At 45.8% G+C, this 15,361-nt stretch overlaps 1 protein-coding gene across 2 annotated transcripts in view; it reads left to right on the forward strand.

Annotated features, from left to right (window-relative positions):
* Positions 1-15,361, forward strand: part of PDS5A (PDS5 cohesin associated factor A) — a 1,517,933-nt gene that overhangs the window by 179,302 nt on the left and 1,323,270 nt on the right. For both annotated transcript variants that reach the window (XM_086963962.1, XM_086963961.1), the window contains exon 8: positions 365-505. In XM_086963962.1, the coding sequence (XP_086820088.1) occupies positions 365-505 (141 nt within the window). The remainder of the gene's footprint in view (positions 1-364; positions 506-15,361) is intronic.

Below are 15,361 nucleotides of genomic sequence, written 5' to 3' on the forward strand. Positions count from 1 at the left end.
TTTTGTGTACTGCATTTTACAAATGATGTAAATGGCAGTAAGGATGAGTGAAATAAACATGTTAGTTACCCTTTTGAAGAAAGGACCTTTTTGTTGTACTAAGATTGTCAGAGAAAAGGACCTGTGAGGCTATATTAGCTTGTGGCCGGAAATTAGTTTCCTAAATAAAGCCATCTCTGCACATTTGCATGTTTAAAAAAAAAAAAAAAAGAAAGTGCATACTCTAGGTAACACTGATTTCATTCTTGTTTGCATATTAAACTTGAATCAAGACATTTTGGTGGAAAGGCAGTGTAAAGCACTTATGAACTCTTTCTGTCACAAATGGTGTCAAACCTAACTTCTCAATGTTTTTTTCTTTTAGTTTTTTAACCAGGTTCTTGTTCTGGGCAAGTCTTCAGTGAGTGATCTGTCGGAGCATGTATTCGATTTAATACAGGAACTTTTCGCCATAGACCCTCATTTATTGCTGTCTGTGATGCCACAGTTGGAGTTCAAGTTGAAGGTAAAATTATGTCAACCGTTTTTTTATTTCGTCAGTGACCGAGATGTATGTAAATATTTTGACTGCATTCTCACACTTCATATTTATGTTCAAAAGTTGATCTGGGCTGCTTTGAGATCGGGAAAAAAAATGAAACACTAAAAATATATTTATATAAAAGGCCTATGTAATTAGCCCCCCCCCACACCCACCCCCCCTTAAAAGAAAAAAAGTAGGAAAAATGCCTACTCACATGCACTGCAGTTGTGTTGCCACCAGCATTAGTAATATCACAGCTTAAGATAAGGGGCATTTGCCGTGCACGGTGGTTGACAGTCCCTCTCCCTGGTTTACTTCGTCCTGTGTGACACATGGTACAAGTGTTTGTGCTGGTTGTACATGCTTTACTACTACCACATCAGTGTTTCCATTTGAACACTGCCCATGGCGGCACACAATGGTAGTTGTATTGCAGGATGTCCTTTGGGTATGGTGTGCCTTGTGTTCAGGGCCGGTCTACCTGAAATCAATTTGTCTGTCAAGTGACAAAGTTGCCATCGACTTCCTATGCTGGATGTTCCTGCCTCAGTAAAACTATGCCTTTCTCCCTCTGTCTTGCTCCCTGTCGCCTAATATTGTTGATCAGCTTTTGAGCTGGGCTTAGAATGACCCACATGCACACCTTTGCCTGCCACACTAGTTAAAAATGAATTCTCCATGTCAGACACCTGCCTGAAAACAGGACTTAGAGTAAGAAGAAGGGCCTGGATTTCGAATTCAGCAGAACTTTGGTTGACTGTTTTATACCATAGCAACCATATTTTAAGTATTACAGGACAGTTGGAGCCAGAAGCTTGTAAATTGTGTGGACATAAAGGATGCCCAGATTAGACTTATGCCCACAACCCTGTGGGATACCTATTTTTGTATCATGCTGGGGAGAAGTTGTCACCTTGTTAGTCTATCGCCCCCCTGGGCCAGCTAAGGAGTTTAATTCTGCTCTTATTGATGTCACCAGTACTCTGGCAATGAGTGCAGAGTATTTCAGTATTTTGGGAGACCTTAACCTGCATTTTGACCTCCAACATGATAACGAAATCGACAGTTTGCTTGCAGACCTGGCGGCTTGCCAATTCAATTGGTTTCAGGCCCTACCCATATTGCTGGTCATTTGCTAGACCCAGTCTTTTCTAATATTTCCTCCGCCTCTGTCAAGACACCCAGTCCATTATGTTGGTCTGACCACTCTCAGGTCTGTCTTTCCCGGCCTTTGAGCCCCTGTTTAGACCCTCTCAACAGCCCTCTTTTAAACGCCTTTGGCGTAAATTGAAGCTTGAGGATTTTCATGCCCTTCTTTCTGTTCACCTTCCTAAACTGCATAGGTTAATGATTCTCTGGCCGTAATACGTAAATCTTGTAAAAAGCTGGGTATTGCCTGGAGAAAGGACTATGACCCTGTGGCAAAAATATGCTATCAGGTCGCTATCAAGAGCTACCATAGGACTATACACTCTGTCCGGGTAGCTTACTTCGCCAACGAAATCAAGTTAAGCCGCAAACCGGCCAAGTATATCTTCAAAATACTTAAGGATCTTAAAGTTAGGAAAAACTCTACTGTGTCCGTGATTATATCTGAGCAACATTGCGAAGACCTTGCCACTTTCTTTATTACTAAAGGGGAAACCATCTATAGGTCTTTCCCTCTGGCGCCTCCTTCTCCTTTTGCTCCTCACGGACCCCCTCCTATTCATTCGTTGGAGGGTATTCCTTCCATCTCGCAGGAAGAGTTCTTACTACTGAGTGGTAAAGTTAAATCTGGCTCTCCGGTAGACCCTCAAAAACCTGCCCAGTTTAGGGACTCCCTATCTGTGCTCCTGGCACCTTTGTGCCAAGGTGTTAATACATCTTTTTTCCACAGCTCTTGTCCCTGAGCTATGGAAGCAGGCTAAGGTAGTTCCTCTACTCACAAAACGTGCTCTGGATCCGGCTAAGTTGAAAAGTTTTCTTCCTATATTCCTCCTACCACGGGTCGCCAAGATTGCTGAGGCTCACACGAATAACATTTTAAAGGCGTTCTTGAATATTAATGGCACCTTGGATTCCTCACAGAATGGCTTCCACCCTGGGCACAGTACGGAGACTGCTCTCTTGGCTGTGACCAAACATTTGCGGACCATTCTCGATGCAGGGCACACTGTGGCACTGATACTGCTTGACCTCAGTACCGCATTTGACAGAGTCTCCCACAAGATTCTTTTACATCGTCTGGAGGAGGCTGGTGTCGTTGGCGTAGCTCTAGAATGGTTTAGATCAGTGATTCCCACACTTTTGACTCCTGAGGACCCCCATTGAGTCCCCACTGGAAGTCTGGGACCCCCAAGCAATTTGTATGCGTTAAATTTCAAATATTAAAACAGTAATTAAAAAAAACACTTGAGCACACAAAACAAATACTCAAAGTACTAAGGATTTTGGCGCCAGATGTACGACCATTTCATTTAGCGCCTCGCAATTGGCGACATATTGCGAGTGGCTAATTGCGAGTCGCTAAATGAAATGTACAACAGTGTGCTTAACACTGTTTGGGATTCCCAATGGGGTCGCAAATTGCGAGGCTCATTAATATTAATGAGCCTCTCGCAATTTGCAAGCACATTGGGAATGCCAGCCCTCCCAGGTATGATGGCCTGCTAGGCTCAGCAGACCACCATGTCTGGGTCTGCTTTTAAATGAAGCAGTTTTCTTATTAAAAATGCAGCTCGTTTTCCATGCATTTAAAAGAAAAGAAAATGAAACGTTTTTGTTTAATTTATTAAGGGCAGGCAGTGGTCCCTGGGACCACTGCCTGCCCTTAAAAAATAATTTTGCATGCATTTGCAAAGGGGAAGGGGGTCCCTGGGGACCCCTTCGCATTTGCGAATGCATTACCATCTACTTGAAGTAGGTGGAAATTGCGAGTGTTTTGCGTCCGCAATTGCAGTTGCAAAAAATGTGTATATGGTTTTGGGACTCGCAATTTGGAAGGCAATGCGCCTTCCAAATAGCAAGTTGCAAAACCTATTTAGCGAGTCGCAAAAAAATTGTGACTCGCCAAATAGGCTATAAACTTGGCCCAATAGGTTTTTGCATGCTCAAGCGGGTTTGCAAATCCGTTTGCCCATTTAAAAACGGGTCGTACATCTGACCCTTAGTATTTTATATTGAAGGAATAGCCCCTCTGTCACATGTATTTCATTTGTTCATAGCATCTCTTATACCATTGTAGGATGTCAGAGCACTTTACATCACACTTATATATAGTGACAATGAATCATACATACAAATCAGTGTATAGAAAATGTTACAAAAGGTAAAGGGGACTACAAGGTGTAGTATTCATAAGGCAATTTATACTGGTAGGCATTTTTAAATAGTGCTTGGTCTGGAAAAGCACAAACTCAGGATTCAGAACATAACACAGTGGCAATGCACTGGCCTTAGCATTAACAATGTATTTACACCCAAATAAACCTTTTTAGCAACATCAGGATAATGAAAGACTGGGAAAAAACATAAGTTACTAACTGGTACCATGCGGTTTGCAAGCAGCTCTTTGACACTTTATAGGTCCCTCTGCTAGATTACGATTGTCACTTGTGAAGTGCACAGTAACAAAATAATCTCTGTGACAAAAGCAGTTACCACAGATCTGTGCACATAAAATACTGCTTTCTAAAATGCAGGTTACACTTTCTTTGCAGTAGGCACATTAACCCTCTGTGCTACATTAGTTAAGTCAGAGCTGCCACTGAAAAAACTCATCTCTCTCCAGCAGTTACATAACTCACTGGCATTATCTTGACACTTTTATTGTTGCTTGAAAGCTGCTAATTATACAAGAAACTTTTCTGTGTTTTTAAACTGCTTCCTGCGGACCCCCTGGGAATGTCACGGACCCCTGGGGGTCCGCGGACCCCAGTTTGGGAAATACTGTTCTAGATCTTTCCTGTCAGAGAGAACATTCCAAGTGACTGAAAGCCCCCCATCCCCCCCATTCCTCCCCCACCCCACTCCTTTTCTCTCCTGTATCCAACCCATTGGGCAGGGTGTGCCTCAGGGCTCTGCTCTGAGTCCTGTACTATTTAATCTGTATGTTCAACCTCTTGCTATGGTGGCTAGGGACAAAGGCCTTACCATGGTCTCGTATGCTGACGACACGCAGTTGGTGGTGGCCCTCTCCAACGGCTCCACGCAGGACGGCTCCAAATTTAGGAGTGGCCTGGCGGCAGTCGAGGAGTGGATGAACACCAACTACCTCCAGCTTAACGCCAATAAATCTGAGGTGTTGCTGGTGGGGAGAGAGAAGGGACTATGTAGTGAGCAATGGTGGCCCATCACACTTGGTAGTGCACCCACCCCTAAGGCGGTGTTAAAAATCCTAGGGGTATGGATGGACTCTACACTCCGCTTCCAGGACCACACCAAGAAAGTGTTTCGGCCTCCTCTGGGGACTTAGGCCCCTGCTGGGGTTTTTTGATCCACCCACCAGTCAGTTGATCATCCAAGCGACTATCTTATCTAGACTGGATTATGCCAGCTCTTTCCTCCTAGGGGCTAATCAGACAAAGGTAGTGCGCTTGCAGCGAGTTCAAAATGCAGCAGCCAGAGCCCTGCTGGGGCTCCCGCGGAGCTGCTCAATAGCTGGTGCTATCCGGCGTTTACACTGGTTGCTTTTGGCCAAGCATATCAAATTCAAGGCTCTCTGCTTGTCCTTTAAAATGCTGAAGCTTGCGTCTCCTGGGCTTTTGGTCAACTTGCTGGTACCTTATGTTCCTAGGCGCCAACTACGCTCTCTGTGGCAATACTTGATTGTTGTCCCTTGAGTGAACCGTCTCCGTGCTGGGGGAACCGTCTTTCCGTTGTTTGGCAACCAAATTGTGGAACTCCCTGCCCTTTCAGATTCACAGTTGGGATACCCTGCTGGCCTTTCGAAAAGCCATTAAGACATATCTTTTCCCCTTAGCCTAGTTTCCCCCTCTATGTTCACTGCTTTCAGCGCCGGGACGCCTAGTACTTAGCCTCTATGTTCCACTGGTGTTAGCTCCTGGATGCCTTTTTGCTGAGGCAGGTGTGCGCTATAGAAGTCTAGTTAACATTAACATTAAATCCCCTTCATCTGTTAAGAGCTTCATTGCCTTGAGGAAAAGCAGAGTTGTCCTGCTGGAAGATCTGCACAAGACCTAGCTGTTTGAATAAGTGTTGTGGAGGATGTTTTGAGAAACCAAGACTAGGAGGCACCAGATCTAGCAACCCAGTTTGTCAAGATGCTGGGCCAAAATTAAGACTATAGATGAGTATAATTTCCGGTTGTTGACCCGAACAGACTATTTCCTCCTTCCTCTATGGTGTGCATGTATTGTCCCTGTCAACTAGAGACCCTTATAATGTCAGTGTCTGCCCTTGTACAGGAGCAAAGGTATAGGTCTCAAACCGTCACACCCCCAATTTGGGTTTTCATTCCACTGTATGTATTTGGCCTTCCTGATTCTGGGACCAATTTTACCCATGTTTGCATCATTAACTGTCCTGTAAATCATGCCTTTTTATGCCCCTAACTTCTTTTTTAATCATCTTTATGATGGCTTTAACAACTGAAACATAGGTCATGATGTGCACCCTTAACCTCACTCAGAAGATTGCTGGCCCGACCCATCAGGCCGGCCACACACTGGATCTTCTATTCTCCAACTCCCCTGATATTAGGGCTGGCTCTCCCATCCCATTGCTTTGGACCGATCACTATTTAGTGAAGTTTACCATCCCCACTTCCACAATAGAATCAGCCTCCAAAGAGGAATTTATATTTCGCAGACCCCTGAAAAAAATTAAGTTATCCTATTTTTCTAAGCATTTCCAGTCCGAACCCATAATTTCCATCAGAAGCGTCAGTGCAGCTGCACAGCACTTTGATGTAACTATCGAAGGAGTACTGGACGAAATTGCCCCCCGGCGCAAGCTTAAGTGTAAGACTGGGACTGCCCCATGGTTCACTGAACAGTTAAAAATCCCCAAATCTCTAACAAGAGCTGCCGAGAAAAAATGGCGTAATAATAAAAATCCAGCGAATCGTAATGCATATAAAACTCTGCATACCAGCTGTATGCAGGATATAAGGCTGGCTAAGCGAGAGTATTTAATGGAACGCATAAATAAAGCGGAAAATTCCTCAAAAGAACTGTACCAAATTTTAAGAGAATTTACTACCCCTAATAATCCATCACCAACCCCCAACTCCAGAGAATGGACCGAAGCTCTCCCGGGATTCTTTGAGGATAAAATAACTGCTATACATGTATCCTTTTCCCCCTGTCAAATCCAAATGCAGCATGAAGGGCCGATATCCACTCCAGATGACCTATTGCACACCTGGAATGAATTCGAAATGATTGATGAGAACAAGACCTTGTCAGTTGGATCAAAAATCAAGTCTGATTCCCCCACTGATCAGGTCTCTCCAAAACTGTTTACTATACTAGCCCCGGCCCTGGTAGAATGCCTAACCAATCTCCTCAATAAATCTCTTCTGGAGGCAGACTTTCCCATAATATGGAAGGCAGGTAGAATCAGGCCAATATTGAAGAAACCCTCAGACGACCCTAATGTTCTCCTAAACTACAGACCGATTTCTTTGTTGCCATATTTCGGAAAGATATTGGAATCTTTTGTCAATGGACAGCTGGTGAGCCATCTTGAAAATCAGGGGCTTTTAGATCCTTCCCAGTCGGGTTTCCGTGCCGCCCATAGCACGGAGACAGCACTGGTTGAGGTCGCAGATAATATCAGGCTGGCCCTAGATAAACATCAATCAACGATCCTTGTCCTGCTTGATTGGTCTGCGGCCTTTGACACCATCTCCCACCGCATTCTGATCCAAGGACTGTGGTAGATTGGTGTCAGAGGAAAAGTCCTAAAATGGTTTACCAGTTATCTATCCGACCGTACAACTACTGTCCAAATTGGCAACAACATAGTAAACACACGACCGGTCAAGATTGGTGTTCCGCAGGTCTCCATTTTGAGCACTACGCTTTTTAATGTCTACATGACGCCCTTGGCCAGAGTGATTAGAGCGTTCGGCTTTGAGGTCTTATCCGATGCCGACGATACCCAAATTCTAGTCACTCTTGGCCCTGACGTTAATGAGACAAAACTTCGCTTCAAAAACTGCATGATCGAGGTCAAGAATTGGATGGGCATTAACCATCTGCAGCTTAACTGCAAAAAAAACTGCGATCATGCTTTTTGGCAAAGCCGCTGAACATTGGGCCTATGATTGGTGGCCAATACAGCTTGGCGACTGTCCTACCCCCAAGGAATCAGTGCGGAATTTGGGTTTTTACATGGATAACAAACTATCCATGAAAACCCAAACAAACCACATTGTAGGAACCTGTTTTGGACCTATGCGCAGTCTGCGCAAAGTTGTTAAGTGGATTCCAGCAGAGGCACGAAAACCCTTAGTGCAGGGTCTAATCATAAACAGTTTAGACTACTGGAATTCGATCCTACTAGCGATAAATGAGCACCACCTGAAAAGACTACAAGTTCTTCAGAATACTGCAGCGTGACTGGTTTTAAAACTTCCCCGGAGATCGCCGTCCGCCCCATGCCTTAGAAGCCTCCATTGGCTTCCTGTTAAAAAGCCTATCATGTTTAAAACGCTATGTTTGGTCCACAAACACATGTACGGTAACTGCCCAAAATATTGGTCCCATAAGCTCACATGGTACACACCCATAAGGCAACTCAGATCTCGTACTGTGTCACTGCTCACCCCTCTGAGAATACAAACCTCCAGAAATGAAGGTCGTGCCTTTTCCTTTCTTGCCCCCTCCTTCTGGAATAAAAGGCCCCTGAACCTACGCTCTACCCCAGAACACAACTGCTTTCGTAAAAAGCTGAAGACATGGCGGTTTACAAACTAAGCTGTCATCCTCTCATCAGAGCCGCCTGCAAGCGCCATGAGACTCTTTGGATGTGATATGTGCGCGTTACAAATACCTCTGACTTGACTTGATGATGTATATAGGTAAATCGCTTATTCATTATAAGGAAAACAAGATCATAAAAGACATGGCAAAACACCTGTTTATTGTTTTGTTCGTGACCCCTTACAACTACACTGTGTATGGGACTATGCATTCCTCTGAGCTTAGTATATGATGGAAAGAATAGCAATTGCATTTATAACCGGTTGGCATGTTGTGGGAAGCGCAGTCAGATACTTGGGCAATTATAGAGATGTTTTGTTAACCACTTCCCACCCAACAGCAGCCAATAAGTTACATTTATGATTCAGCTAGGGACAGCATCTGGAATAGCGTAGGAAGGATCCTAGAACAATGACATGCATTAAAATAATAAAACTAAACCCTGATTATCAGATTAAAGTGGTAAAGCACAAGGCAGTGAAGGTCACAGGTACCCTCATATGCTAAAATTATCCATTGAACGTTTTGGAAGTTGTACATGTAAGACGGGGTACCATTTGAATTGATTCATGCCTAAGTAAGGCTCAATGTTTGGTAATTCCTAAAAGAGAGATGCTGTAACACCTATTTAGATGTTTACTTTAATTTGAGTCTTCGTCATTTTTTGGGATATGGGTACTCGCTGTCCCTGAAGCTTGTAAGAAATTAGATCATTATCTGGGTTGGGTGACCACCCACCTCAGGAATGATCACAACCCTTTCTTTTCAGGGTAAATCCTCAAAGTCTCTCATTTAACTTGTGCTTAACCACCTAGTAGTAGTATGGCAGAGAGCAGACTGGCTTAACATCGGGCAATTTGTAAAGGATTTATACACTACCAAATCGGTATTAAAGTAAAAATGTAAAACAAAAATCTCAAACCAAATTAAAAAGAGTAAAAGATGAATAAGAAATGGCACTAAAATGAAGAAAAAAACAGTTAAGGGTTCCAGAGATACAATTTCTCAAAATATTAAGTAGAAATAGCACCAAGAAATAAGTGCCAATGAACGTTTATGGTCACAGTAGACAGACTTGGGTGCAATTTCAGACTGACCATGGTGAAGCGGGGGTTGGACGCACCAACCAGGTTCATCCAAGATAAAAATTTACTGGCTTTAGTCCCAATCCACCAAAGGAAAGCATCCCAGGACTTGAGGCAAGGCACATAGAGACTGGCAGGGTGTCAGGCAGAGGTCAACAGCAGGGTCTGCTGGATACTGCCTCGTAAAAAACCTTCTTGCAGCTTCTCTTCCCTGTAGCTGCCAAGGAAGCTAGGCTAGCCAACTGACCCTTGGAGCCCACGTCTTTGTCCTGGGTGCAAGACTGAGCAGGTCCAGTCCTTCTCCTCTCAGGTTACGGACAGCACATTCAGGACTTCTCTGATTTTCCGCAGGTCCAGAAAGTGTTCTGAAATGGGTGTCTGTAAATGCCACATTTATGCCTGGCATGGGCTAGTGGATGGAGCGGACTCCTGAACACTTCCTAACAAATAGGATAAGAGTCCCCGGGCCCAGACCTTCCTACTTTTGCAGGAATTCCTGTTTGCTTTCCAGCATAGAGGCCAAAAATGCAATATGTCATCGCAAATCCAAGATAGTAAAAGTCTTCCAACACACTAAACTTGAACTCTGAGGCCTGTGTGTGTGTATGGAGCATACTGTGGCAGTCTTCCCCGCATGTACACTAAAATCCAGTTTGAGACACTTTGTCCACAAACCCCCGAAAGAAGGATCCTTCAGCAACAATACAGAGGGACCCATAAGAATTTAACATGATATCCTTTTCTCTCTTTTTCGAGTGTTGTCTCTCAACATATGTCTTAATAAGGCTTTGAAACTGTAGTGTCAACAAGGATGCCCCCAGCTCCCACCCTGCATACTCTGTGTAGTTCAAAATAGTAATTTCTGCCTGTTCATATTAGCCTTTTTGCTCTTGAGAGGCAGTTCATACCTATTTTACACCTATTCAAGGCTGAGCACAGGCTGATGGCTGACACAGAGCCTTATGTTAATTAGCCTTCTGGCAGTTCAGGCAGGTAATTAGCAACTTCATGTTCGAGGCATGTGGGCTGCTGAATTCATATCTGTGCATAGATCGCCGCCTAGTGTTGGGTCCGGATGATTGCACATTGTTGTCCTGGAAGAGTCTTCGAAGTATCACGAGATAGGTGGCTCCTTCCCTGGACTACAGTGCGCATGGGCATCCTCTCCATCCTCAGATTGTTTTTTTCCGCCATTGGGTTCGGATGTACTTTCTTAACTCAAGTTCGGAATCGATAAAAAAACTTTTTCACAAGGCCAAAAGGCCTTCGGGCGTCGGTATTGTCTTTTCGTTCGGTGCTGCGTACTCGTCCCAGTTCTTCGAGCTGGACGTTGAAGGCCGCGTGGCTTTTTCGACACCAGAGGCCCCATCAACGATCGACGATGGAACGGAGCCCGTTCAAACGATGCCCCGTTTGCAGCTCTAAGTACCCTCACATCGATGTGCACTCGGTGTGCAATAAATGCCTGTCTCCAGGTTCTCGGTTCAGGTCAAAGAAGATGCTTAGGCTTCGACGCGCCGCGAGACAGTCGGCGCAAAGAACAGCGCCCGACCCGGAGAACATCTTCGAGGCTGAAGACGACGAGGGCGTCGATGAGGAGGATCCTGAACAACAGTCGGATCCTGCTTCAGAGCAGAACTCTAACTATGATGAAGACGAAGAAGAAGACTACGTCGATGATGAAGACGTCGTCTAGGTAGGGGGCGACGCACAGGCCATCGGAGCCGTCTGACGACTCGAGCGATGAGCAAGGCCCACCTGTAGTTGCGGGGGCAGATGATGACACTGAACTTTCAAAGGCTCAGGTCGAGGCATCGCCGGAAGGCCTTAGCCAAGATCTTATACTACATTCGATAGCCCCGCATCAAGGCCCGGCTAAGAATATTTCTAAGGACCCATCGGTCGATCAACCACAGTCGATGGTGAAATCGAAACCAACAGAATCAATAACGAAACCGAAACTGCTAAAGACAGTCCTCGGATCGACGACTTCGGATTCATCGGATCCAATAAAAATGAAGTGTCATCGACCCTTCGGGGTCACAAAAGGGTGTCGGTCCGAAGATCGGGGCGCCGAAGCCTGTGACTACGGCCAAGCATATCGGACGAACGCCATTGACGTCAAAAGACGGCGACACAAACAAGGGACTCAAGTCTCAGAAGACTCTCGATCCGAAGCTTCCAGCCTCCAAACCACTGGTAGTCAAGACCTTCGAGTCGAAGACCAAGATCGGCTCGAAAGAGCACATCAAGTCGAAGCAAAAGAGCGTGCCTGCCGCGCACCAAGAGCTCGAGTCGACGCTAGGCCAGAAAGAAACTGGTGCCAAAATTAAGTCGGTCGGATCGAAGACGGCGCCACCCTCGAAGAAGGTCAGTCCGTCTCCGATGCTTACGCCACCGATTAAATTTGGACTGCCCCCGACCACATGACCTAAGGCGTTCAAGCCAAAACAAAGCATCAAAACGACCAAAAAGGTGTCAATGGTAAAAAGGACTCAGCCCATAGAAGAGGTTGTGAATCCAAGAATTGACAGGAAATACCGGCCTGCGCCTGTAGACCCTACGTATATTAAGGGCCAGCTGCCATTGGACTCCTTAGTAGTGTCAAATGCTCGTAAGAGAGCGAACTCTCAAACAAGTGATGATGCTCCTCCTCCGGACAAAGAATCCAAAATCCTGGAAGCTTCTGGAAAACGAGTGGTGGCTCAAGCAGCAAATATTTGGAGAATTTCAAATACACAGGCCCTATTAGCCAGTTGTGATAGGGCTCATTATGACACATTAGAGCAACTACTACAACACTTGCCTGATGCGTATAAGGAGGGAGCAGGAATGCTGATACAGGAGGGGAAACTGATATCAAATGCTTCCATTAAATGTGCGCTAGATGCAGCAGACACAGCAGCTAGGGCCATCAATACAAGTGTGATGCTCAGAAGGCATGCCTGGTTACGCATCTCTGGATTCAAGCCTGAGATTCAAACCACATTACTAAATCAGCCTGTTAACCCTGATTATTTATTTGGTCCTGATGTGGACACGATCCTAGAGAATATTAAAAAAGACACTGAGACAGCCAAATCCATGGGGGCTTTGCAGTCACAACAGTTCAGGGGAGGTTCCTTTCGTCGCTCCGGTAACAGGGGAACCTCTAGAGGTCAAGCATCCCAGCAAGGCCAATACAACAAAGGAGGCACACAGACTACCCATAACAAGAACAATACGGGTGGATACCGTGGCAACAGCACCAAAGGCTGAGGACGAGGAAATAATAACGCCAGATCCTCCGCCAATACTAAACAGTGACGTCTTGTCACTGCCCCCAGACCATGTAACACCGGTCGGGGGAAGACTTCAGCAGTTCCTGCCAGTCTGGGAAGGCATAACCACAGACAGGTGGGTGAGACAACTTATCCAATATGGCTATTGTCTAGAACTAACCTCCACTCCACCCAACATACCCCCAAGACACCGTCCTATGTCCGCAGAGCACATACACTTATTGCAGCAAGAGGTCATCAGCATGCTGCAAAAAGGGGCCATAGACCTTGTACCTTTAGAACAGGGTACAGGGGTGTACTCGCTGTACTTCTTAATTCCCAAAAAGGACGGGTCTCTCAGGCCCATACTGGACCTCAGACCACTAAACCAATACATCTTGTCAGAACATTTTCACATGCTCACTTTGCAGCAGATTCTACCATTGCTCAGTCAGGGAGATTTCCTAGCAACACTAGACCTGAAGGACGCATATTTCCACATTCCGATACACCCGGGTCACAGGAAATATCTCAGGTTCACCATACAAAACCAGCATTACCAGTTCAAGGTCCTACCTTTCGGGGTCACAACAGCCCCCAGAGTGTTTACCAAGTGCTTGGCGACAGTAGCTGCACACCTTCGGAGACAACACATTCATGTCTATCCTTATCTAGACGACTGGCTTATCCAAGCAAAGTCAGCCCAGCAATGTGCCAGCCACATATCCCGCACAATTCACCTCCTACACAGTCTAGGTTTTTCACTGAATTATCCAAAGTCTCATCTTAAACCCGCACATGTACAACAGTACCTAGGAGCAACAATAGACTCTCTGGCAGCAAAAGCAAAGCCAAACTCAGTCAGAATCAACAGCATGCAATTGCTGATTCAGAAATTCAGACCCCAACACTCGCTCCCAGCACAGGTGTTTATGCAGCTGATAGGTATGATGGCCTCCTGCATCTTCATAGTCCCTCACGCGAGACTACACATGCGTCTGCTTCAGGAGTGCTTAGCAGGGCAGTGGAACCAGGCTCAAGGACAGTTGAAAGACCTAGTGTTGGTGACTGGTCGTGCATACAACTCTCTGCATTGGTGGAACCCACAAAACCTTTGCAGGGGACGACCGTTCCAGCAGCCTGTACCACAAATAGTGCTGACGACGGACGCATCTCTCCAGGGCTGGGGAGCGCATGTCCTCCATTACACATTGCAGGGACTATGGACAACGCAGCAAAAGAAGATGCACATCAACCTGCTGGAACTGATGGCAATCTTCATGGCGATGAAGGCGTTCCAAGTGCATTTGTGCAACAAAGTTGTGCTGATCCGGACGGACAACATGACTGCCATGTACTACATCCGGAAGCAGGGAGTGATACACTCCCCACAGTTGTCACACCTAGTTCAAAGCATGTGGAAGTGGGCCATTCAAAGAAATATGTTCCTCATGGCAGAACACCTCCCAGGCAAGGACAACCAGATGGCAGATCTGCTCAGCAGACACAGCCACCAGATGCATGAGGTTGAGATACATCCCTCAGTGCTACAACCGTATTTCCAGCAGTGGGGTCATCCAGAGATAGACCTGTTCGCCACAAAGGAAAACACAAAATGGCAAACCTTCGCCGCCAGGTTCCCACACCCGCAGTCTCAGGGCAATGCGATGTGGATGAACTGGTCAGGCAGATTTTCCGTACGCTTTTCCCCCGGCACCGCTCATACCGCTAGTGGCACGCAAACAGCGACAGCACTCAATGACACTCATCCTGGTTGCTCCAACATGGGAAAGGCAGGCATGGTACACCACGTTCCTAGAACTTTCCGTGGTGCCTCATCAACGACTGCGACTCACACCCAGTCTCCTCACTCAGAGCCATGGAGACATTCAGCACCCAGATCCGCAACAGTTGAGCCTTGCAATATGGCTCCTGAGGTCATAGTTTGGCTACCTGAACCTGCCCCCTGACTGTATGAATATTATCAAGGAGGCAAGAAGACCTACAACCAGGGCATGCTATGCGGCAAAGTGGAAGCGCTTTGTCATTTATTGTAACAATAATGACATAAATCCGCTAGATGCATCCACTCAAAACATTATATGTTATTTGTTACATCTATACAGATGGAATTTGGCATATAGTTCCATACGGATACATTTAGCTGCAATAGCGGCTTATCTTCAGAACAGGCAGCACCTTTCCCTTTTCAGAGTGCCAGCAAATAAAGCTTTTATGGAGGGACTCAAATGAATGATTCCTCCTAGTCACCCGCCTTCACCTGTCTGGAATCTGAACGTAGTTCTGACCAGACTGATGGGACCACCTTTTGAACCTCTACACTCTTGTGAGATACAATTTCTAACATGGAAAGTGGCCTTTCTAGTAGCGATCGTCGCTAAGGAGAGTTAGTGAGCTTCAAGCCCTAACTATTCAAGAACCTTTCTTACAGATTCATGCTAATAGGGTAGTGCTACGTACCAGCCCTAAATTTATGCCTAAGGTGGTATCACAGTTCCACATTAACCAAACAATAGAACTGCCAGTATTCTTCCCAAATCC

The sequence above is a fragment of the Lissotriton vulgaris genome, chromosome 3_2 (assembly GCF_964263255.1).
Source record: "Lissotriton vulgaris chromosome 3_2, aLisVul1.2, whole genome shotgun sequence".
Lineage (NCBI taxonomy): Eukaryota > Metazoa > Chordata > Amphibia > Caudata > Salamandridae > Lissotriton > Lissotriton vulgaris.